The 27258-nt window shown below is 32.3% G+C and overlaps 1 protein-coding gene across 1 annotated transcript; it reads left to right on the plus strand.

Annotated features, from left to right (window-relative positions):
• The first annotated feature begins 8797 nt into the window (after window positions 1-8797).
• On the plus strand, window positions 8798-27222 carry LOC124941429 (protein CASP). Its single transcript, XM_047481755.1, has 19 exons — window positions 8798-9133; window positions 11278-11388; window positions 11580-11758; window positions 12606-12755; window positions 13725-13813; window positions 14868-14977; window positions 15059-15153; window positions 16312-16364; window positions 18393-18558; window positions 18736-18828; window positions 19528-19656; window positions 19787-19906; window positions 20088-20168; window positions 23282-23389; window positions 23527-23670; window positions 23750-23851; window positions 24693-24772; window positions 26774-26866; window positions 26947-27222. The coding sequence occupies exons 1-19, from the start codon at window positions 9046-9048 to the stop codon at window positions 27005-27007; spliced, it is 2052 nt and encodes a 683-aa protein (XP_047337711.1). The 5' UTR covers window positions 8798-9045; the 3' UTR covers window positions 27008-27222.
• Window positions 27223-27258: the final 36 nt, after the last annotated feature.

Consider the following 27258-nt stretch of genomic DNA (forward strand, 5'->3'; position numbering starts at 1 on the left):
CTCCTGCAGAAATCTTTTCAACCACAATAGTTCTTTGCAAGCTTCCGTTGCTGCCATATACTCAGCCTCTGTTGTCGATAAGGCCACACACTTTTGCAATCTTGATTTCCATGAAACAGCTCCCCCTGCAAATGTCATCAAATATTCAGAAGTGGATTTCATGTTATCCTTATTTCCAGCCATATCAGAATCTGTGTATCCCATAAGCACCGGCTTTTCATTTCCAAATGTGATACCCAGTTTGGAAGTACCGCGCAGATATCTGAGAATCCATTTAACTGCTTCCCAATGCTTCCTGCCAGGATTTGACAGAAACCGACTAACAACACCAACTGCATGAGCTATATCCGGCCTTGTGCATACCATAACATACATCAAGCTACCAACCGCTGAGGCATATGGAACCTTATCCATATCTTTAATGTCCTCCTTTGAAGTAGGACAATCTTTACCTGTTAGATTAAAGTTGGCAGTAAGAGGAGAACTAACCACTTTAGCTTTGTCCATGTTGAACCTACAAAGCACCTTCTCAATGTATCGCTCTTGTGACATATGCAACTTCTTGGCAGCTCTATCTCGAGTGATCCGTACCCCAAGAATCTGTTTCACTGGCCCCAAGTCTTTCATTGCAAAAGACTTGCTCAACTGTTGTTTCAACTTAGCAATTCTTCCTGCATTCTTGCCAACGATAAGCATGTCATCAACATAAAGCAATAAAATGATGAAATCATCATCACCAAACTTCTGAAAGAAAACGCAATGATCTGAAGTAGTCTTTCGGTAGCCTTGCTCCCCCATAACAGACTCAAACTTCTTATACCACTGTCTCGGTGCCTGCTTCAGCCCATATAGACTTTTCTGAAGTCTACACACATAGTCTTCTTTACCTTCTACCTGAAAACCTTCAGGCTGCTCCATGTAGATTTCCTTATCCAATTCACCGTGAAGGAAAGCAGTCTTGACATCCATCTGCTCAATCTCAAGATCAAGACTGACCGCTAAACCGAGAACCACCCGAATAGAACCCATCTTCACAACTGGAGAGAAAATCTCATCGAAATCAATACCCTTTTTCTGGCTGAATCCTTTGACCACCAATCTAGCTTTATATCTGGGTTGTGAGGTGAACTCATCAGTCTTCACCTTATAAACCCACTTGTTCTTCAATGCTCTCTTGCCTTTAGGCAACTTCACCAACTCATAAGTATTGTTCTTATACAAGGAATCCATCTCATCTTGAATAGCTTCAACCCATTCTTTCTTGTACTCATCTTCTATAACTTCTGCATAACACTCAGGCTCCCCCTCATCAGTGAGAAGAACATACTCATTTGCAGAATAACGTACAGAAGGATGACGATCTCTCGTAGACCATCTGAGTGGAACACATGGTGGCATGTCTGGAACTGGTAACTCTGGATGAACAACTTCATCTACATCTTGCTCTTGAGCATCAACATCATCAGCACTATGGTCATCAATAGGAACATCATCTCCAACCTGTGTGTCAACATGTTGTAGAGGAACTGGACCCAAATCAATAAGATCATCACTATGTCGAGGAACTGTCTCTATCTTCTCAACATCCTTCAAAATCTGATCTTCAATAAACACAACATCCCGACTTCGAACAAGATTCTTCTGAACTGGATCATAAAGCCTGTATCCAAACACATCATCGCCATAGCCGAGGAACGCACAAAGCTTAGACTTCACATCAAGCTTTGACCTTTCATCTTTGGGAATATGCACAAATGCCTTGCATCCAAAGACTCGCAAGTGACTGTAAGAAACATCTTTGCCGCTCCAAACCCTATTAGGAACATCAAACTGCAAAGGAACACAAGGGGTTAGATTAATAACATGTACCGTCGTATTCAACGCTTCACCCCAAAAGGAACGCGGCAACCTTGAATGTGAAAGCAAACATCTGACTCTCTCAACCAATGTTCTGTTCATCCGCTCTGCTAAGCCATTCAACTGTGGTGTCTTTGGAGGAGTCTTTTGATGCCGAATACCATGCTCTCTACAGTAAGCATCAAATGGCCCAATGTATTCACCTCCATTGTCTGTCCGAATACACTTGAGCTTTTTTCCAGTCTCTCTCTCTCAACTGAGGCATGAAACTGCTTAAACACATCTAAAACTTGATCTTTAGACTTCAAAGTATAAAGCCATACCTTCCGGGAGTGATCATCAATGAATGTGACAAAATATGAGCAACCACCAAGTGTTTTTGTCTTCATAGGACCACAAACATCAGAATGAACAAGATCAAGTATGTTCTCTCTTCTGTAGGGAGGATGGCTCTTGAAGGAAACTCTGTTTTGTTTACCTGCAAGACAATGAGAACACCTCTTCAACTGGACATCATTTACACCTGATAACACTTCCTTCTTTGACAACAAAGCCATGCCTTTTTCACTCACATGACCAAGTCTCTTATGCCATATCTCAGTCATGTCAGCATTCTCCACAGCATTAACAATTCTCTTGGAGATCTTTGGTTGTACCATATACAACTTTGAGCACCTTTTACCTCTTGCCACGATCAAAGAACCACGAGTGAGTTTCCACAAACTATTACCAAAGTAGTTGTTGTACCCATCATCATCAAGTAAACCTGTAGAAATCAAATTTAATCTCATATCCGGGACATGTTTTACATTTTGTAAAACCAACTCCATCCCAGTATCAAATTTCAAACAGACTTCTCCAATACCAACAACCTTTGATAGCCCACTATTACCCATCTTGACATCCCCAAAATCACCTGGAGTGTAAGATGAATAAAAATCTCTTCGTGATGTAACATGACACGAAGCTCCACTGTCAATCACCCAACTCGCCTCATCATGTGCAAAGTTCACCAAATTATCATCACAACAAACAAAGAAATCATTAGTGATAGTATTCACTTCAACCTTGTCACTACCATCGTCATCTTTCCTTTGATTGTTGTTTTGGTTGTTGTAGTTTTTCTTCTTGTTCTCTTTCTTTGCCTGTCTGCAGAACTTTACTGTGTGCCCCTTTTTACCACAATAGTAACACTCAATATTAGCATACTTCCCTTTACCGAAGCTGCTAGTACCACGCTGATTTCCTTTGTTACCCGGACCTCTACTCTGACTTCTCCCTCGCTTTTCAAAGACCAAGACATCTGATTGTGAAGAGGAACCCTGTGACTTTCTTCTCATCTCTTCATTCATAACACTGCCCTTAGCCAATTCCATGGTGATAATACCATCCGGTGCAGAGTTGGACAAGGATGCCCTAAAAGTCTCCCAAGAATCCGGTAATGTACCAAGAAGCCATAGACCTTGAATCTCATCATCAAACTTGATACCCATTCCTGAAAGCTGATTCACAATGCCCTGAAATGCATTTAAGTGATCTGTAACAGGAGTGCCATCTTTGTACTGTAACTTGATCAATTGCTTAATCAAGAACAGTTTATTGTTCCCAGTCTTCCGAGCATACAACTGTTCAAGCTTGTTCCACAAAGTACGAGCATGTGTCTCCCCAATAATATGATTCAGCACATTATCCTCCACCCATTGCCGAATATATCCACAAACCTGTCTATGCAAAATAGTCCATTCTGCATCTGTTTTATTCTCAGGTTTATCAGTAGCAAAAACAGGTAAGTAATAATCTTTCACATATAGGAGATCTTCCATTTTTGCCTTCCAAACATGATAATTTGAACCATTCAAATTAATCATCCTACTTGTATTAGTTTCCATCGTTCAAACAGTTCAATTCACAAATAAGCAACCAAGGCTCTGATACCACTTTGATGGAAATGCACCACAACAGTAAACAACAAATGCGGAATTTATCCTACGTTTGGCAACACTTTCCCAAACCGTTTAAACTTGTGAGGAAGCTAACAAATAGGTATGCAAAATGCAATCAACACAGCCCTAAAACAGTGAGTAACACACCAAGCAAGCACACACAAACAACACAGAATTTTAGCGTGGAAAACCCCTCAATGGGTAAAAACCACGGGACAACTAGTGCCGCTTAAAATCCACTATCACCAGTAAGAGAGCAATACAAAAGTCTTCTCTAGACAATAATAGAGGCATAAAAATTCATAATACCCTTGGAAACATGCACATCAAGGATATAGAAACAATCAAAGAACAAGAAAGGAAGAATATCACCAAAAACAACTGCTACTGTTCCGGCAATGAAACTCTGACCTCCAGACCTCAGAATCCGATCTCCACCGTCCAGAATGTTGGCCCAGAAGTTTTGAAGCTGCTGTCCAAAAATTAGAACGATCCAACGGTGCAAACTCCGGCAATCATCAAAATACTAAGGCTGCTGAAATTGAAGTTTTTCCCCTCTTTTCTTTCTTGATTTTCTCTCTTTCTTTTGCTCTTATTTCTTGCAAAAGAAGATTTCTCCCCTTTTATATTGCTCCCAAATAAGTGAATAAAGTGGGGCCCAAATGGGCCTATTTGCTGGGCTTTTCCTCATAGACTAAAGAAACAAAAAACCCAACAATATGCACCTTAATCGTCCGTTTTAAGATAGTTTCTACCTGTGAAGTAAAATTTGATTTAAAACATTAATGTACTTTCGACTTAAAATCTTGTGCCATTGACTATTTCGTTTTATCTTTGTATTTTTTAAATATTTATAAAGAAAAGAGAAAGAGAATAGATGAGGTGATAAATAAAAATAAGCTACTTCGCATTTTATAATTATTCTTTACTATATGTACATTGGTTTCAAAATGAAGAGACCTTAAATTTGATGAATTTAAATATTTTTTAAGGGACTAAATGCATAAATGATTTATTTTAAGAATTTGGTAAATAGTCTATGTATAAATTATATAGGTTATATGTGTTTGGTTGGATATATAAAAGAGGTATAAATTGTATATAATTTATAATTTTGTGTTTGGTTAGTAGTATAAAAAAAAATAAAAAAATAATAAAAGACTTTTTTACCCTTTATTTATATAAACTATTTTAATTATTATTTTAATATTTATCTTATTTAGTTTTTATTATTAATTATATTTAAATTAATAAAATAATATTTTAATGAGTAAAAATAATATTTATTTATCATATAAATGTTTTAAAATCAATAATATTATTATATATTATATATTTGTTTTATTCTTATTCTTATTTTTTTTTAAGAATTTGTACCAATGAAATTTAATTATCGAAATATAAAATATGGTAATGATTTTTCCGAAAATAAAATTTTCTCAATGTTAGCCCATAATTTATATAGTGGTATAATTAGTCATTCTATTAACACTTTTAAAATTGAATTTTAAGTATATTTTCTACATTTTGATGTACTTAAAATGCAACTTAATGGAAATTTTTTAATATAAGTAATCTCATCAAATGAAACAAAACACAATCTTTTGTTTTGTTAGTGTACATAACTTGTTTTCATATGCTTCAACTTTTCAGATTTATTAAAAAAAAAAAAAAAAAACATTTGCTCGATACTAATAATATGCAACTAAGTTAATTACCACCAACTCTCCTCATCATTTTTTAATGACTGTAGTTTGGGGTGATGCAAGTATTCCACTATACTTCATTTCCATAGGAATGTTTATGAGAACTTTCTGAACCAATTCCTATAGCTTCTTATAGCTTCTTATAGCTTCTCCCCTGAACTAATTCCTGCAACTTCTCCCATATCTACTTTTCTCTCAACTTCATTTTCATCAATCTCTCAATTCGGTTAAGAACCCCTATCCATATATTTACAAAAACTTGAACTACCACAAATCTTCCACGAACTGCGCACAGTTCTCCACATATTTGCAAAAATTTGAACTACCGGAAATCCTCTTGAAATTGCAGTCTGCAAGAACTGTATCAACACTTCAGATATTAATTTCATCAACAATGAAAGAGATGTTTTCATATCTCTGTAATCTTTCAGAATCTGTTCTTCCACACTTTCTAACAATTAATTTAAATATCACCGGATCAAAACAATCCAATATACCTCTCCCTAAAGAGATGAATCACATATGTTCTAATCTTCATCTTGGATTTTCACTTTAGGTTAAAGAAGAAGAAATGGATAATTAAGAATAAAGAGAGATAAAATAAAACATAAAAATGAAAGAGTATGTTGAGAAAAGCAATTTATATGTAAGGTTAAAAACGGAAAAAAAATAATTAACACCTTATACCTACTCATATCAGTTATAATATTATACTGAGTTTGCTATATAAATTATACTGAATTTAAAACTGTAATAGATAATTTCATAACTAAACAATCAATTAAATTTACTATATTTATATCTATACCTATACCTATACTTATACCTATACTTATACCTATACCTATACCTATACCTATACCTATACCTATACCTATACCTATACCTATACCTATACCTATACCTATACCTATACCTATACTTATATACCTATATCAAACGAAGGCCTATAATACTGATAAGAGGTAAATTTTATTAATACATCATAAATTTCAATTTGATGAGTTTGTCAAAATATTTTATATCATTCACTGAAATTTTTAATCAAAATAAAAAATTAAAGTGGATGTGTGATGTATAAGACAAAGTGGATAGTTTATTAAAAATTAAAATATACTCAACTTATAATGACTAAATTACTAATTTATTAGTTAATTAAATTTTTATTAAAATTTAGAATTATTTTTGAGAATATTATTACAAAACAAAAAATCATTTTGTCTAATAACATGATATAAATCTATAATTTTATTATTGACAAAAACAATTAAGATGTACCTAACATCGAGTGATTTAGAAAAGAAAAGAAAAAAATATAACATAATTGTCCAATTTAGAAACGTTTAGTTTGAGTTTTTTTTTATATTTTATTGGAATATTGATTTAGATGAATTAAAATTTTGAAATATATTTTAGTTACGTACTATATATATTAACAAATTTAATAATATTTGACTATTTAAGTATTTTTTAAACTCACCTAATAATTTTATTGAAATAATAAACATGATTGGGGAGAAAACGAAAAAACGGGAGTTATGACCTTAAAACAATCATCTTCTTTTAATATTAACACCGAATTATCCATTACCATGTCACTAATTAACTTATTTAGTACATGGTGTTTTTTACTTCAAACAAAATATCATATTTCAAAAATAAATCAAATTCAGTTTACTATTCAATTACTCTCCTATATATATGTTACTTTTTTCGGTCTTTCCTAAATAATATGTTTAGGCAAGTTTTTGAAGAATTAAAAAAAAAAAAATGTTTTTTTCTGTAGCATAATGTAAAAAGTTTATTAAAAAATATATTTTTTTCATCCAAATAAATTTTATCTAATTTAATCACATATTTTGTATAAGATAAAAAAATTACTTTCACTTTTTTTAAGCTAATACCATCACAAAGTTTTCTATATGTACTTATTTTAATATATTTAATTTATAAAATAATTAAGAAACTATAAAAATAATAAAAAAAGTATTTCTAATTTTATTTGATTGTTATTCAACAAAAAAATTATTTCACTACATTTTTTCATATAAAATGCAAATTAAATTTTATTTTAATAATTTTTAATTCATAATAAATTTAAAATTTATTCAAAATATAAAAAAATTACTTTTATTTATTATCATTTTGATAATTAGTTTGAAAGAGTGCTTATTAGTGTCATATTTGATTCCCATTATTTAGATTTTTTTTTTTAATTTTGACTAAAAATTGTTACAATATAAAAAAATCCACCAAAAATGACTCCCCAAAATAAACCAGCTATTTTATTTTATTATTGTTGATTTTAGAATAGAAATTTACTTTTGACAAAATAACATTGAGATTTTTATGTCATAGTTGGTTAGTAGTTTATGTTTTATTTCATATTCAATGAGTGAAAGGAAACAAAGCACCAATTTTCACAGTTGATCTTATCAAAATAAATAGTGAACCGATGTAAAATAAAAATATTTGAACTTAATAGGTTAATAATTACAATTTCATTAAAAAAAAGTTAATTTAAAAAAAAAATAAAGTCCTTATTAAAAATTGTTAATTTATAAAATAAAAGACTTCAAAAATTTCGGTTTAAATTTATAAAAATAATAAAATGAGTTAAAACCAAATATTTTATTTGGTTTAAATTTATAAGAATAATAAAATGATATTTTATTTGTAATTAATCGAGTCATAATAGTTAGATTCTGAAACAATAATTTTGGATTACATAGATATCCAATTATTTGAGACAGGTTTGGGTCACCCGATATTCAAAATTTTAACGTGTTTGTTTAAAACTTTAAATGTCACGGGTTTGATTCTCGTGTTTAAAGTTTAGTTGAAGTTAGATAAAACAATAAATATTGTGTTAATCTCTTAAATTAAAATAAAATGAATTAATTTGGTATATAATTTTTTTCATTTAAAAAAATTAAACAAATTGAAATTATATTTTATTTATTTATTTATTTTTTTATCATGAATGATAATTATTATTTTTGCTGATATTTGATTTCCATCGAAAGAAAAAAAAATAATTCACACTAAAAATGTTAAAATATAAAATTATTTCCTAAAAAAAAAAGAAATAAAATGGGTTCCCAAAAAAATAAACCATATTTTATTAAAAATATAATTATCATTTTTCATTTTAGAAAATGAACTTTTTACTTTTTATTACAAAATAACAACATTTTTTATATAGTTTGTTGCATATTTGTTTATTTAATTTTTTTTCCCATTTTTTTCACCTATGATTCTGATCTCTGCATTTTCGTATCATAGTTGATTTAGCAGCTTGTGTTTTACTCCAAATTCAACGAGTGAAGGAATCAAATCACCAATTTTCACCGGTTTTCTTTCACAGGAGCCAAGATCTGGAGTTCAGATCCTAATGTTCGATCAATTCTCACCTTACTGACCTAGCTGACAACATCCATCTACAATACGAAAGCTTTGCGAAGTCGAATGTTGTATCAAAGTTTTTGAACAATATCTAAAGACCCATCTCCAAAACAGATAGATCTCACGGATCATCAATGGAAGCCTCACAGGTTGGACCAGAAAGAGAGAAGTCTAATTCTTCATCTTCCGCTCCAGTCTCTGTCATCGCCAACTTCTGGAAAGGTACAGTAGTCCAAATTGCGCAATAGAATGTGCCCCATTTAATGTTTTAGTGTAATGGTGTTACCAACTAGTTTAATTCATAGGCTTCAACATATCAATGTTTCATTATAAAACTGGGGTCTGTCACTTTTTCTGGGTTAGCTTCTAATTGATTGCAGCTTCCATCTGCAGTATTGATTAAAAATATAACGAAATAGATTCACTATTTATAAGATCAAGTTATGCTGTGTGAGTTGCCCTTTGTTACATAAACCTTAAATACTAGAGTTACTTTCATCTGGCCATTTGTTCACCGAATTTGTTCAGATAATGTTGTTCAAACTCATGATGTGCGTCTTGAAGCTAGAATTAGTTGGTTTGGAAGATAAAACCCTTTAGATATGAGTGGGACACCATTTGAGATGGTAGATACCCCATGAAGTTATAGAAGTAAGGTTAGGTAAAAGAAACCATTGTCGGGTTACTATGCCAACTTTTGAAGTAAAAGATAACTTCAAGGGTTCAGTCTTGAATAAATGCTTAGAAAGGATGTCTTAATGTTAAGGTTGATATAGATATTGTCGAGGTTATTGTTGGAGATGTACTATATAAGATGATATTGGAAACTTATGGGAAAAACTTTCTTAGAGTTGAGTTGCTACTTGCATATGACTTCATAGAAATATTGGGTTACTGATAGGTCTTCCTGGTCGAGTTGCTTCAACTTGAAACAGTTCAACTGCATTATATGATTTGAACTCTCCTCTTTTAGCATAGGAGAAAATTTTCTCATATTTCACTGATTGTTGAATTGATCAGCCATGAAACAAACACCTGTAGACATTGATTATTCTTTTTGGGATAATTTTTTCAGAGCTTTCTTTAATAATATCAGGGCTGAAAATGACTCTACACAAGATGTGATACAACCTTGGCTCTAATGTGAATTTTCGGAATAATAATTTGTGTAATTTTATTTCATGGGTAGTCCCTTTAAATAGACTTTATATGATTTTTTCTTAAGATAATTCTTACTCAAATCATTTATCTTTTAGTTGAGTTACTGGAGTATAGATGATTACTCCACTTTACTTTGAGATAGTTATCTCCCTATTTATACGAATACATTAAACATAACAATAAATAATTGTATTAGGATATTCTACATTCTATTGGATATTCTCTACATGTTCCTACCCATTTAATGTTATAGTATAAACAAAGGGAAAAATCTTCATAGCTTTCTGAGAACCTTTTTGTTGCTTTTTTTATAACTGTTGGACGATGCAAGTTCATCTTGATATTTTTTGGAAAGCCAAAAATATATTAAACATTGCGAACGCCACTCCCATATTTCACCATCCTATGTGCAATGGCAGATGAAAAATTAGACTATTTATAATGCTTATCCAAATGCAACATTAGTTAGCTGACTTAGACCCACAATATATATCATTAGGTAACCCCCATCCTACTTATCATTTTATTACAGAAATATTTACAAGATTTTTTGATTTGATGAGGTATCACCATTTAGTTTCTCATTTTGTTATTTCTTATATTTTGTGCTATTAGCAGATTGCTCACTTGTTGACATGTAACCATGGGTTATAAATGAGAGGGAGGGTTGATTATACCCATCTCCTAATTTCACTATTCTGTCTAGGCTGCATTCATCATTTAATTGTCAAAGAAGAATGAAAAAGAGAGTTGACATTACGGAAAAGTTTGTTGCTATGAGAAGCAAAGTGTTTTTTTGCTCAATGTATTTGTTCTTTTGTAACCTATACATATTTTGTACCTGCACTTAACCCTTACATTTGACTTTGATACCACAATAGCATTACTGGATGTCTCGGCCCACTGATAATATCTTATTTGTCGATCTTTATTCAGCAATAGAATATATCCCTTGTATATCATGATATATTGTGTGATATATTCATCTGGGATCAGCATGTCTGGATTTCTATATTTCATTTAGTTTTCTTATCATTCATACCCAGTTGTCACATATTCACATAAACTCCAACCCAGTTCCTGTTGCAGGCTATTGATAATCCTATGGTGTGTGGTTTTAGTAGCGAACCATCTCATCAAATTGTTCAATTTTAAAATAAAGAAAGAATTCTTATGACATGGTCTTGTTCTGTTTCTTTTGTTAGATTTTGATCTAGAGAAGGAAAAAAGTATATTGGATGAACAAGGGCTAAAGATAGCTGAAAATCAGGAAAACAGCCAGAAAAACAGGCGAAAACTTGCAGAGAGCACCAGAGGTATGTGACGATCTTTCTCTAGTCTGATAGCAATTTTTTTTTGCTATTTCTGACATAATTACTTCTAGCATCTGACTATTGTCGGGGGATGAAAGGTTTATTCCCCATTGGCATCTGACAGTTAACTGAGTATTGATTTTTCCCAATTCACCGGCTATGGTTCTCACCCTAATTTCACTTTTTTGTATCAGATTTCAAGAAGGCTTCTGCAGAAGAAAAGTTAGGTTTGTTTAATTCTTTACTTAAAGGCTATCAGGAAGAGGTTGACAATCTTACCAAGAGGGCAAAGTTTGGAGAAAATGCATTCCTTAACATTTATCAGAAGCTTTATGAAGCTCCTGATCCATACCAAGTCCTTGCTTCAATTTCTGTGAGTTTTACATTCAACTTTTGGTGTAAATTGCTTTGTAGGTACCTCGGTTCAACCAATAGGCTAATCCTCTAAACTGCAGACCATATCTGAGTTCAAATTGGTCTGAACTCATTTGACACACGCTTTAAGAGTAGCTATATTTGATATGCTAATTTGATTTTCCAAAGTAGATGACATCATGACAAGACTAATCGATCTTGAAAAATCCATATGAAATGTAAGAACTGTAGGTTTCAAAAAGATTTTGGGAAAAAATTATTTGTTGGTTTGGCTTATTTTTTAAAGATCTTTTAAGTACAATATATATATATATATATATATATATATATATATATATATATATATATATATATATATATATATATATATATATATTAGTGTCTAATTCAGTTTGATGGATGAGAGACTTGGTTGGTGTACACACTGTTTGTATTACTAGATTTCTCCTTCGCAGTAACACTATCAATATGAACTTTAACATTTTAAAAAATTAACTTGTAGATATTGTAATACAATAAAGTGCTCTGAACAAGATATTCAAATAGTTGGCAATTGATTGTGGAGTTCTGATCGGCAAAAACAACGAAGGATAGTAATCTTACAAGCTATTTGGCTCTCTCCAAGCCTATCCAACAACACTTGTACTTTTGGCTTAGCACCATCCTTGACTTGTACTCTCCTCTGGTTTACATTAGACAAGTTTCTATTCATTTTCCAATAACATTCACTTTCTCTATCTCAAATTGTGTTGATTAAGCCAGTGCATTGATAAATATATTTCTCTATAAAAGAAATGAAATTTTATGATTTTGCCAGATAATTACGATATCTCGCTCTTCTGCAGGATAAGGACTCCAGATTGTCTGAACTGGAGTCAGAAAACCGAAAGATGAAACTTGAACTTGAAGAGTTTAGGACAGAAGCAGCTCATCTGAAGAATCAACAAGCAACAATCAGAAGGCTAGAAGAGCGAACTCGCCAGTTAGAACAACAGGTCAGTTTTGTATGTGTTGCTGCATTTATACATCTTCTGATTCGCAATTAACATTGATCTTGGTTTTATTCTTGCCATCTCTTCCTTCTTGCTTATGGAAATAAACCATGCTACTTTCTGTAGTTAAACTGAGTGTGCAAATGCAAATGATGTTTCACAACATGTGCTTCGGTTTTGGAGAAAACAGAACATCCTGCCGTAAATGGTCTTTGATGCTTTGTGTTTTTATTTTCTTAGGGGCCAGAGACCTTATCTGGATCATTGCTTACCTAGATTAATTTTAGAATTTGGAACATAAAAAATTGGCACTATGAACTAACATATGTAATGATGATGAATTTTATTATTCAATTATAATATTCAATGTAAACACATTAAGTACCAAGGAGGTAGCCTTTGAAACACTTTTTCTAACATACATACTAGAAAATGTTCTTATCTTCTCTCATAGTAAAAATAGAACCTTAAATCAAATTAATGAAGAGTGAGTTATTGTGAAAGAAAAACTTATAACCAAATAATACATAGCATTGGACAAATAAATTTATTTTCCTTGTGTGATGCCCTTTAAAGTAAAAGAGAATAAAATGTGATGGTTTTATTCCATGGGTCATGATGCCCTTTAAATACATAATAAAATGAGTTTCTAGGATAGAATTACTTCCTAGAATTATGGGATAATAGTTTAGGATAATTATCTTTTAACCACTTATAGATAAATATTGAGTAGATAATTATACAATATAGTAATAGTCCTTATTTGATTCCCACTTAGAACGCCTTAAATGGAAGTGAAAGTCATGACTGTGGGGGTCATGCTAACTTTCTACATTAAAAAAAAATGAAAAGGAAAGTAATAGTCCTTATCTTGCCAGATTAAATTTGTTTCATTGAACAGTTTCATGGAATTTAGTATCTATTACTACACTATATTTATGGTTCTTCATTGCATTATCTGAATGGTAACAGATGGAGGAGAAGGTAAAAGAAATTGTGGAGATAAAACAGCGAAGTTTGGCAGAAGAGAACCAGAAAACTCTTGATGTCTTGAAAGAAAGGTACACTCTTATGGGGCTTATTTTGTTCTTTTGCTTCTTTATATATATATTTTTATTTTTATATCCGGTGTCCTTTATTGGGCTTCATTAGGTTCAATCCAGTGTCCTGTATAAGCTTGGAAGTGATTCAATTTTATCCATGTGTCTAATTACACCTAAATTATATTTTAATTATAGGTTTTTCACTTACCAATTCATAGTCATAGTAGCATTGTGCTGGCACCTAGAAATTGACTGTATAATTAGGGAAATTCAATGTTTCATGCATAAGCTGGTTAATTTCTTTGTATAGTGTGATGCATTCCTAATCCAATGGTCCGGTAGTTTAGTAATTTAATAAGAATCAGACAATGGGATTTTAAAAGAATGCAGAAAAAGCTCCAAAGCTGGAAATCATTGCTCTTATCTTCCTCAACTAAGTCCATACTTTATCAAGCATGTTGTCCAATCTATACCTGCTTATGGAACACGACTCATCTATTCCCAAAAACATGGAAAACAAATTGGTGTACAACTACAATATAACCGAACCCATTACCCCAACTGTACATAACTTGCCGGTTATTCTACACATTGTATAGAACAATTCATTGTCAAGTTTAAATTAGTAAACTTGCATGCTTCAACATCCAAAACTAGAATCAATGGACTTTCAATTAGAATTAGGTGAGTTTCCAACAATTCCTTCCCAAACAGCCTTACACTTGAATCGTGTCCTAAATCCTAGCAGGCTTTGATCCTTTGTCCTCTTTCTAATAATAAGATCAGCATTAGTCCCATACTTGCTACTGTGGCTTCGTGAGATGAGTAAACAAGCATGCAAGTTTTGGAAAAATCTTATTTCTTTTAGTTATGTTCAATCCTTGAGAGAGAACTTATATAGAAAGGACCTTGATCTAAAATATGCATGTGCTTACTTTTTGTGTTTTTATTTCCTTTTTTATCTGAGTTCTACTAGGTTTATTCCAGGTTACTTGAATGCCCTTGGCATTGTTGTATGCTGCTTTATTTGTGCAATGTTAGTATGTTACTTACGTGTTACTCTGGTGCCTAGGGAACAATTGCTGCAGGATCAATTACGACATGCTAAAGAAAGTGTTTCAAATATGCAAAAGCTACATGAACTGGCACAAAGTCAAATGTTTGAGCTTCGTGCTCAATCAGGTAAACTAATAGTCAACATGAAGTTTGATGTTATTCAATTTTGTTGTATTCAAATTGACAACTTTTAAACATCCATATCAGATGAAGATAGAGCAACAAAACAATCAGAGGTCACTCTCTTAATGGATGAAGTTGAAAGGGCTCAAAGCCGTCTTCTTAGCCTAGAAAGGGAGAAGGTATGTCAAATTGTCAATTTACACATTCAAGAGTGAGCATTAAGCTAGTATATTTTGTGCATTAGAGGACGTTGAGAAATATTATATTTATTTGGAATGGATTAGTAGATTAGTTTAACTATTAATGATGTTAATATATGAGGGAACAGTAGCTATAACAATAAAGTCTTCTAGAGTAGCTTAATTTATTTTCTTTCCTTGTAATGTAAAATTGTATGCCGTTGTTGGTACGTTTGAATCATCTGTCACTTTTATTTCACTATCGTAGAAACAAAACTTGTTTGTTTTCTACCATATTTTCTCCCTTTTTTAATTTATTTATAAAACAACCCAAGTCGTTTTTCCCCAAAAGAAAAACTATAACAATAGATTTTCTTGTGAATTTAGAGAGAGAGAGGGAGTAAGCAAAATGCTTTCTATATAGAGGATTATTGTTTCAATTCTAAGATTTTTTTGTTAGTGGATTCTGTTGCAATACACACTCTGTAAGAAGCCTAGGGGTGCAGCCCAGTCATGTGATAGTCCCAATGGATAGAAGAGGCTGATAAGTTAAAAGCCTCTTTTTGGACAGACGAAGTTTAGTATGAATACACTGAAGAATAACTGCTGGTAGATATTAAGTCTTTATTTTTTATAAAAATTAATATTACTAGAAAACAATTACTATATAATTACCAGTTGTACTATGTAATATTCAAAATGCTTCTCGCATTTTTTTCAATAAAAGTTCTTTTAAAAAAAAAAAAACTATGGAGTCCAGGGGCCTTAAATGCCTTCTGTAGTCCAAATAGTTTGTTAGGAGCATAACATATTATCCAGTCTACACTGTTGGTGTACACTTTGTCCTTAGTAAGACCAAGCAATTGAAGACTGAACAGAGTAAAATATCAAGTTTGTTTTCTGATAATCCAATGCTTATGTGGAGCTTCTTTTATGCACTTTTATTGCATTTTTTAAGAACATTATGTTGTACATTTAATCCAAGATCCTAGATCATACTTTATGTCTACAGTTCTAAAATTTCCAGAAGTGTCAATTTATTGTCCTACTCCAAGGTTTCGGGTTCAGCTATCCAATGAATGTGCCAAAATGATAATATATTTCTTTCCTTCGTTGTCTCTCTTGTTGATTCTCTCAAACTTATTGGACTTTGGACAGGGACTCTTGCGATCCCAGTTACAAACAGCAAATGAAGACAGTGAAAACAAGAGGTGATTTCCTAATTTAATGTTGTAATTATTCTTTCCTATTTGTTCTATGCTGTGATTCTTCCCCTGCATTAAAATATTTGTGTTTAGGGTCAAGTATGTACATTTATACCATAGTGAAGAGGGAGTGATATTAGTGCTTCTTCACTTTCTTGAATGTTTAATATGCCTTTCTACTCTTAGCATCTATAATCAGTCACCCTACTTCTCCTTTATTTTGTGGGTGATAAGGTAATTTTGACAACTGCACTTACTCTTGTTTTTGGCCAAATATGCTGTCTTCTGATGATCACTTACCTGAAGCACATCTATTAGATATATTCTTTTACAGTTCAATTTCCTAAGACTTATAGGAACTTCTCTTACTTTCAAAAAAATCATTAAATGTGTTTTTTTTATAATGTGTATGTGTGTGTCATATTTGTTGTCTTTTCCCTTTGAAAATGCCAACATGATTTGATGTATAACGTTTTCTTCTGAAGTATTGGTATTATTCCCAAAAGCATCAAGAAGCGATGCAATAATTTCTTTAATTCACAAGTATGTGCGAGGGTCGCATATTTGTGATGAAACAACAAACCCGACAAAAAGAATTTTATAACTTTTTCTTATTATACCTTCATGTCTAGAAATCACAAAATTGTTTGATACTTTCCATTTTATATGGTACTTATATTGTAGAATTATCTTCAAATATGGAAAGTCAGTAGCAAATAAATCAATTAGACTAATTGATTTACTACTGATAACATTTCATTTTTAGTCAATTAGCAAATCAATTAGTCTAATTGATTGATTTGCTATTGACTTTCCATATTTGATAATTCTACACTTCCCTTCAAGTTGGGTAATAGATGTTGAGATTGCTCAACTTGCCACATACTTCCTCAAATCGACTTGGAAGAGCTTTGATGAGAATGTTAGCCACCTAATAGGAAAGGCCTTGGGAAACTATGAGAGTAGAGAGGATGTTGTCGAGGAGATGAAAATGTTGATGACATTCTTTCAAGTTGACTGATTCAAATTCATGATTCACTTAGTTAGAGGAGTGGCTCTTTGCACTTGGTTCTTGACTCTTGGCTTAGCTCTTGAAGTGAAAACTGATAATTTTTGGACATATGAAATGTTGGAAGAAATCTGTCGAGACATTAAGACGGTGCTTGCAAAAAAAAAGAGAAAAAATAAATCAATCGAGACACGAAGACGATGCTCGATATAGATTCGACTGAACTATGAAATAAAACACTGGGATTTGTGATAAATAGTTTTAGAGAAAAATATGAGATTATAAAATCATTTGAGTTCTCCTCCAATGGCTATTTCCACCATTGGAGGAGGCAGCGGAAAATTGTGAACAAGTTCCTTCAAGAAGGAAAAACCTGCTCTGATACCATGTAGAATTTTGAGAGAGGAAAATAATATTTTATTGTTTGTGTTTTTGTTGTGTTTGTTAAATAAGAAGTCAGTGCTTAAATAGTGAAAATTACATTTACAGAAAATAAAATAATTTAAACAATAAAATCATATAATTGATTTGATAGCAAATTTTCAATCAATTAGCAAATCAATTAGTGTAATTGATTTACTACTGATCACATTTCATTCTCGGTCAATTAACAAATAAATTAGTCTACTTGATTGATTTGCTACTAACTTTCCATATTTGAAGATAATTCTACATATATATTTTTGAACATGTTATTAATAGTTAATTAAGTGTTTTTTATTGCATGTGCCACTTTCGGTTAATTTTTCAATATTGTTTGCATGCATTTTCTAGCCTTTTCACTGACTAGATACTTTCATAAAGCATATTTGTGACCTTCGGTAATAAAATATCCATTACCAATGTAGCGACTCAGTGGTTAGAGTGTTCGCTCTTTTGAGCGGAGGTTGAGGGTTCGATCCCTACTTGGTGTTTCACCCTTTCAAAGAAAAAGAAAATCCATTACTCCATTAAATTCTCATGTTTCCTTCTCCCCACCTTATTCTTTGTTTGACTAATCCAGTTTTCTATTTATATGATTGCAGTGATAATGTTGATTCTACTAGCATCCTCGAGAATTCTCTGAGTGCCAAGGAGAAGATAATATCTGAACTGAACGTGGAACTTCACAATTTAGAATCCACATTGTCAAATGAGCGGGGGCAGCATATCCATGAGATGAAGAAATTAAATGCACTATTAAATGAAAAGGTATTCTTCTTATCTAGTGATGATAATTATATGCTACATTTGTGCTTGAATTGGTATGGCTTAACGCTGAGCCATTGTGTGAGAAGTCCTTAAATGGTTAAGGAAGCCAATACAACATGATTTTATATCAGTACACTGGAAATACATTCTATGATACAATATTTGTTTTTACTTCAGGAAGCTGTTCTTGAGGATATCAAGAAGGAACTGCAAGGAAGGCCCACCGAAAAACTAGTTGATGATTTGCGAAAAAAAATTAAAATTCTGCAGGTGATTACCTAGAATTGCACTTGGTGCAAGAATAGTATATATAAATCACAATCACTAAGAATTACATAGCTTTTGTGATGTTGATTGGGCTGTTTGCTTGTTATCATTGGTCAATTATGGGATATCATCTTTCCGTGGAAGTATGATCAAGTACTAAAGCATAATAATTTTATGGCCCAGTTGACTTGTAAGCTCACGTCGATATGACAGTTCCATATTGAGTGAGGATTTCAACAAACACAATTGACATCATATCCTACCTTGTATTTTGTGATGGAACAAAACATATAGAAGGTGACTGGTTTTTATTCAGTAAAAGCTTGGATCTAGGTCGTATCTCTACAAGATATCATACAATTTTCTATAGTTTGGCATAATTGACTTTTTTCTACAACACGAGGGGATAGTGTTAAGATATGCAAGATAATATATATATGATAGTCACTTAAAATACAATACATATGATAGTATAGTGTAAGGGATTTTAAGAACAAAAAAATACAATACTTTTTCATGTTTTTTTCTTTGTATAACGTATTGTAACCTCCATTGTAAAATACAACAGAATTGAGTATTCCTCTATTACTGTTTCCAGACAGAAATTAGACAGAAATTTGACAGAAACCAAGTTTAGTAAGCAATAGTGTTTTAAGATTATGTTAGTGCCTCACTTTTTATGCATTATCATTGATGTGATAGGCTGTCGGGTACAATTCAATTGAGGCTGAAGACTGGGAAGTAGCTACCACTGGGGAAGAAATGAGCAAACTCGAGTCTCTTCTTCTTGATAAAAACAGGAGAATGGAGCATGAGCTCACACAGTTAAAGGTGTGGCCTACACATAATTTTTTATCCCTTAAGAAATCTGATGCTTTTTGCAGTTATTTAATGAATGTGATTGAGAAACTAGATATTTTATAGCATTTTCTAAATATTTCATGGCTATTCAATGTTTCAGGTCAAGCTTTCTGAAAAGACTTCATTGTTGGAAGCAGCTGAAGGAAAGATCCTTGAACTCACAGCGAAAGTTAGCGAACAACAGAGATTGAATCAAAAGCTAGAAGATGATATACAAAAGGTTAGCATGAGAAAATTCAAGTTCAGGCAGTGCCTGTGATATCATTGCTTAGTGTGTTCTATAGTGCGAGTGATACTGCTGTTGATGGGAAGTTTCGTCGAAGTATGGAGCCAGAAATTTGGCTATGACATGAAATTAATCTGAATAAATAGGCCTTCTCTTTTGTGCTATTGTGGTGCAGGGCTATAGTTCCAAGGATCGTAAGGGAGCTTTATTTGATGATTGGGATCTTTCAGAATCAGCTACAATAAATGCATCCGAAGTATGTCTTCTTCCACCTCTTGTGCTGTATTTTCTTTTCCATTTGTTAAAGTTATCCAAAGCATCTCGACAGAGCAGACCTCTTAAGCCATGTTAATGATTTGCCAATCAATACATACATATTTTTAAATAATGAAAAAGGAAACCATGTTTGACGATTGAGATTCTGATAGCAATGGTGGTTGGCTGATGTATGTTGCTAGCCCAAGTAATGTGAAAGGGGAAGGTCAGAAAATTCAGACCTATGGCTATTACTAAAGTATAGAACCTAGTATAGTTTCCAAGTTGATTCCAAAAGAAAGTTATGCAGGCATGCATCATATAGAAGGAAAATGAGAATGAAAACAAGAAGGGGTCATAGATGCATTGAAGAGAACAATATAAGATTATAATAAATCTGAATTCTATCATTATAAGAAATAAATAGTGTTCCCACTAGATATCATTGTGTTGTAAGGTGTTGTAAGATGTCGTTATTTACATCTTACAAGGCCAATGGGCTATTTTAATGATTGTTTTATGAGGCCCATTAAGATATTATAAAGTATATATATAAGGAGTAAAGATTAGGGTTAGGTTTATGAAATGAAAGGAATAGAATCTGTCTGTATCCCCATCCCCTCTTGGCTATGTTCTCATTCTCTTTCTTCTAAGTCTCATCCCAATTCTCTGATTTCCCATCTCATTCTTGTTATCTAAACATTCTACTTGTACATAAGATGAGTGAAAAAATCAACATATCATGCATACCAAGAATGGTCAATAGTTCATTTTTTTTTTACCTAAAACACTCTCAAATTTCCCTTTTTCCAATTACTTAAAATCTGTCCTACTACTATCAGCATAGTTTTTTGTGTAGGAGACTGAGTTTAGATACTTTCAGAGAGATTATACAGAAATATTGAGACTGAATTTTCAGTATAGTGAATTAAATGAGTAATGAACAATAATTATACAAACATATCAAATAATGGGCTGTTTCCAACTTGTAACTGCACCCACTGACACCACTAACTCTACCACTCACTACTTTCAGTAATTCTACAGACACTTTAGACAATCTCTCCTAAATCACTAGAATATCCTATCAATTTGGAACATAAATTTATGCAATTCTCCATTCATTCTATGGACATAGGGAGTAGCTAACAGGGTACTAAGAGTTACTGCAAAGATGAGAGAAAGAGTAACCTCTTTTATGTCTGAATAATTAAAACTAGAATACATACCTTTATTTATACATTCTACATCCCATACTAAAGGGAATAAAACTTAATCAAATATATCAAGTTTGCATTCTAATCCTGCTAATTGGATCTCCAATAAATTATAACTTTTGACAGATTGTACAAGTACAGATTTCCCAAACAAATAGAAAAATGGCCTGGAAATTTTTGATAATTCGAAATATCATATTATCCTCTAAAATGGCCGGAAAATTGGGTTCAGTTCTTGTTAAGTGACAATTCTGCTTTGTTATAGAAATTGTATATGGTTTGTCTCTTTTAGATGGTTTATGATTATATAGAACTAGGTGCTATAGCTGTCACATTGTCTAATGTATTATCACTGTAGGGAATTTCCCTCCTAATCAATCAAAGAACTAAGAAATATATCAGCAAGAAACCAATAAAACAACACAAGATTTGATATCGGAGTTCGACCCAAAAAAGATGGTCTACGTCTCCGTCGAGCTCTGTTACGAACTCGATTCCACTATCACAATTAAACGTTTCAGTTACACCTCGTTCTTTATATATATCACTCACACCTCTAAAATCTCTAACCCTCTTGTGTGAATTACTCATATATATATAAACAACTTGTCCTAACTAACTTAACAAACTTAACAAACTTAAGCCTTTAACACTTTATTTAATTGGGCCTGACCCATCAACTCAATTTCAACAATCACTTTACAAGAATACTCCCTTTACTTGTGTGCTTGAAATTTATCACCATTTGCTGAGAACACTACCCATTCTGGCTTAGTTTTCACCCTTGGGCATGAGTCACCCCCTTATTTGGTCACATGAAAGAATAGAAGTATGTAAATGTGGTTGATAGCATTCTTGTAAATAAAGACATGGTTGAATTGTAAATAGTGTGTAGAGAAGGCATTATATAATAGTCTTAGATCTTCTTGTAGAAGATCAGTTGAATCAGTTCTGTTCTCATCTTCCAATTTTCTCTGTTTTTATTTGTTTATCATCTATGTATCGGCCAATTCTGTCTCCTACCGAACTTCCCTAATTCTAAATTTGGAAACGGCTTGAAATCTGAATAGTGATCCAAAAACATTTCTGGATATGGGAGGTGTCCAGGCATAGCTGTTTCTGCCTGGCCAGATTCAGAAACAGGTTCCACAAAGAAAAAAAAAATATTTTTATTATGTTATAGGGGACAAACGAAATGTCAAAAATCTGTGAATTTGCTTTCAATCATAATTGCCATGGAGTGGCTTTTAACTGATTTAGTATTTTTTTGGTTTGTCTATTCTTTACAAAATATATGAGTTCTAGCAATTTTTTCTAAATTTTGTTTCAGGTCATTTATGTGTTTTTTTTAAAAGGTCAGCTTTTCATTAGAAATAAAACTTATCTTGGAATTACAGATTGAAGAGAGAAGATAAACAAAAACAAAAAGAACAGAAGGAAGCTAAATGTCAATAAGATAAAAAAATTTCTCAACCCGTACAAAAACCCCTTTTATTGGATAGAAGCAAATGCATGGAGCATAAAGCATATACATAAAACAATACAATTTACAAGAAAAAGAGTAAACTTAAAATTAAATATGCATAAAAGTACCATGAAAAATTACAATATATATATGTATCCAGCCACACTTTTCATACAAGCTTATCTGGATCTAGATCCAATTTATTTTTCTTGGTTTCTTAGCCAGATTCAGATTCAGCTACACAAGTTCTTTCAAGTGGCCCAGTATTGTGATTGTCTTGCTGCATTCTATTGCTTTTATGGACAATCTTTGCATCTCATGTCAACTTCCTTTGTGGTCCAGTGCATGATATTCACTTGGTGGCACCTTATTGTCTTACATTTCTCTGATCTCCCTTTTTTTAATTCTATTTCCAAACTCTTTATGTTTCAGAATGCTGATGCAAAAAAAAGTTTTTCTGAACAAGATCAAAGCTCAATGCTTAAAGTTATCTGCAGCCAGCGAGATCGTTTTAGGAAACGCTTGCGAGAGACAGAAGAGGTGTGTGTATAATTTCATTTCTGTTGTTTTCTCCCCTTTTTACTGTTAATATGAGAATTGGTTTGCAAAGAGTTTGTATCGATATCACCTTTTTTTCCACATGAAGTGAAATAATCAACTTCTGATTGTATTTCCAGGAGGTAAGACAGTTAAAGGAGAAGTTAGGCATTCTGACAGCAGAACTGGAGAAAACAAAGGCAGATAATGTCAAGCTTTATGGGAAGATTCGTTATGTACAGGATTACAATAACGAAAAAGTAGTTTCTAGAGGATCGAAGAAGGTTATCATTGCAATTTCCAATTTTTTTTCTGTATTTTGGTTAATATCCTCTTACCCATAATTTTCTGTTGTATTCTCAGCAAGCAGAAGATTTGGAAAGCGGCTTTCACTCAGATGTAGAGTCGAAGTATAGGAAGATATATGAGGACGATATAAACCCATTTGCAGCATTTTCGAAAAAGGTTTGTATATCTTAATTTTCTTAATTTATTGAGATGATTTATAGTTTAAAACATTTTCATTTGGTGATTTATGAGCTTGAGCAAAGATATTGGATTTGGACAACAGCAAAAAAGATGTAATTGTTGATAACAAAATTTCTAAATCAAACTCCTTTTGCATCAATATGATATCTGTTAGAGAACTGTGTATTCTCAGTTAAAATGCTTAGTCTCTCAGGATACAATATCCTCTGAAGTTATCTGTATAATCATTTTCCCAGTTGATCTTAACAATACAAACTTTTATTGATGTGACAGATGATTCTAAATAGTGTTGCTTGTACTTTTAATACGAAGACTAAGGTGCATTTGATCAAACTTAATTTTATGTGTGAATGAGTCCAACTCTCTAAAAAGTAGATGTTGAACAAACTAAATGAAAATACTTCCTATTTTAAGTACTTGACATGTAAGTTGGTTTGATAAAATGTGGAACCAATATCGGGAAAGTACTTAAAGACTATTTTACCCTTATAAAGACGTTATTTAATTAATGCATGGGTTAAAGTTGTCTTTTAGATGCTCTTACTAGATTACCGAGTTAACTCATTCATCACTTATCGAATTAAGCTAGATTTTGTAGGTTGATATGAGCTGATTTTAAATAACAATTATGAAATCAACTTAATTGATATAATATCACTTAATTATTCAGATTAAGTGATAAACTGTGATATCAAACACTGCTTAAGGATCTACAATAAATATGCCGCCACATGTCATTATTTCATTTTTATTTGGACTAACTTTAATGCCTTTTTCTTATATCTTGATTGCTATTCTTTCAATTGCATGTGATTAGGAAAGGGATCAAAGGTACAAGGAATTGGGTTTACGGGATAAAATTACGCTTAGCAGTGGGCGGTTTCTTCTTGGCAACAAGTATGCTTTCTTGATCACTAATTTGACGCAGTACTAAAATTGAAATATTTCCAGTTACATATGCTATTTTCCCTTTAATTTCTCCAATCGGATACTTTGCTAAACTGATTGGAATGTTGAGTCACATTTTACTCTAGGTGTCTTATTGATATTTTCTTTCGGAAGCTACCTCATTTGGAATACCTGGATCTAGAAACATAAATAACTTTTTTAATCAATCTCTGACTAAGCTCTGTATCGTTCCAATTTTATCGGATGTCCCTGAAGGGACATCTCTGACTAAGCTTAACTTAGTTTTCAAACGTTTTTGTATCTGGATCCAGAAATCAAAATTGTTTCCAATTGAGGCTTGTGCCTTAATCAAACACATGAAGGACTATTGAAGAAGAAACATAAAATCAATATTCATAAACAAAGAGTGTTTGGAAACACCTGGATATGAAAATTCTGGATCCAGAAACGAATTTGGATGGATTATGTATTCAGGATTGATTGTTGATTGGTTTTTCATCTGAATCCATATTTGGATACCAAAACAAAATTATAAGTGTTTCCAAATGGGGGACAACTTAGTTATAGTTTATAAAACTCAACTTCTTCCTTATTTATCTTTGTAAGGATTTTTCCTGCTCACGACTTGACTTGGTAAAGGAATGTAAAAGCTATAAATTGCACTCTTAAATTGCCAACATTTTTTATTCAGCTTAAAGATGTGTGTTAGGAAAGTTCAAACAGAAATTACTGAACCATTCTCATTTTTATTTTATTTTTTAATATTATTAATGCAATATCAAGATGTTATTTGGAAAAAAAAGAGATGTATGAAACTCCACTTTCCCAAAGGTAGTTTGTCTAATCTGGTTAAGAGCATTTTGTCCAAAACCATCCAAGTTATTTTTAATGGATGGATTAATTTATAAACATGTTAAATGATATTAATAAGGAAGCTACTACACCCTTGTTTGTTACTCTTCCTTTTATATAAGTTGATTGACCCACTCTGGGGGAGGGGATACTGTCTGCAATTGAGCCACTCTGGGGGAGGGATCAGTTGTCTGCGACAATGTTCCCTCCCGGTCCCATGTGTAAAAAATATAGTTTTATAAATAAATATTTATTTTTATTATATTTTTAAGTGTGATTTTTCAAATGGGACAGAGAGGGGACACTGTCTGAGACATCTCATCCTCCCCTCTCCCTGGGTAGCTCAGTAGCAAGAGGTTTGGATTATAAGAGACTTAGAGCTTGTTTGATGTTGGTTATTTGGGATTTTGTCAAAAACATTTTTGATAAAAAAAAGTAGGTTATTTGGGTTTTTAATTGGTTGAATTACTATCATGTCCTTTTATATTTAAAATTTAAATTTTTAAAAAAATGGGACAAAGGATTAAGCACATAGCCCCCAAACACACTTAATCATTTAACCAGACACAAAACTTGCCACCTGACGGGCTCGAACCCACTCTTGTTGCCGTTAGGCTAGAAGAGGGGATAAAAAAATGTAAGTTTTGTAATAAGGGTATTTTAGTATTTTGTTGATGAAATGAGTGATTTGATGGTTAAAATGATTCTGATGTGATAGAGAGAATTTATAAAAAACTGGACACAAAAAAAATAAAATTCAAAACACCTGTATCAAAGAGCTCTTACATGTCTCAGATTCGATTCTCACTAAAATCGTCATATTAAACTGAGAATTGATGTGCTTGAAAAAAAAGCTGGTTACCAAAAAAATAACAATCAGCTAACAAGTGGCCATCTTTAGAATTTCAAAAGTTTGAATTCAATGAAAAGGATGAATATTCTTTGTTCCAATGCAATGTTGTTCTATGTAGCTGATTTCATGTGTGTTCTTGTACTCAAAATTTAATATTCCCAAAAGAAAGTGGATATTATCATAATTATTCTTTTCTTCTTGAATGTTGTAGTAGATTTTATCACTTTTAGCAATTCTTACTACTAATAACAATTTTATTTTTTTAAAACAATCTCGTGTTGCAGATATGCGCGGACTTTTGCCTTCTTCTATACCATAGGATTGCATATTCTTGTATTCACATGTTTGTATAGAATGTCAGCTCTGAGTTATCTAAGGTAACCGTTTTGTTTTTGTTTTTTTAAGAGAATTGTTTTCCTTTTTCTTTCTAACTGACCTAAACGATGAATTTTTACAGCCATGGGTCGGAGGAATCTCTTATTGGTGAGAAAATCACAAATCTTCCACATGCCTTGTGAGTTCAATTCCCTACATTGAAAGTCAGGTGGTGTTCTTGTTTACCCTTCTACATATCAAAGGCGAAAACTATGCATACAGATTACATACAAAGCCACACTATGTTCATAGCAAAAGATTGATGTATGTTGAGCCTATTTGGAAAATTGTATTTTGTCGATCACACTTAAATTGAAAAATCGCAAAAGTTGAAATTTAAAGTGATTTTGTTTTTCAATGTTTGGTACAAGACTTTTCTTTAGATAATGATTCA

This window comes from Impatiens glandulifera, chromosome 6, assembly GCF_907164915.1.
Source record: "Impatiens glandulifera chromosome 6, dImpGla2.1, whole genome shotgun sequence".
Lineage (NCBI taxonomy): Eukaryota > Viridiplantae > Streptophyta > Magnoliopsida > Ericales > Balsaminaceae > Impatiens > Impatiens glandulifera.

Excerpts from the sequence above, each read along its gene's own strand:
- LOC124941429 (XM_047481755.1), top strand. The coding sequence starts at position 9,046 with ATGGAAGCCTCACAGGTTGGACCAGAAAGAGAGAAGTCTAATTCTTCA. Across the intron at positions 11,759-12,605 it reads AAGTCCTTGCTTCAATTTCT|GATAAGGACTCCAGATTGTC; the intron begins GTGAGTTTTACA and ends GCTCTTCTGCAG. Across the intron at positions 26,867-26,946 it reads TCAGCTCTGAGTTATCTAAG|CCATGGGTCGGAGGAATCTC; the intron begins GTAACCGTTTTG and ends GAATTTTTACAG.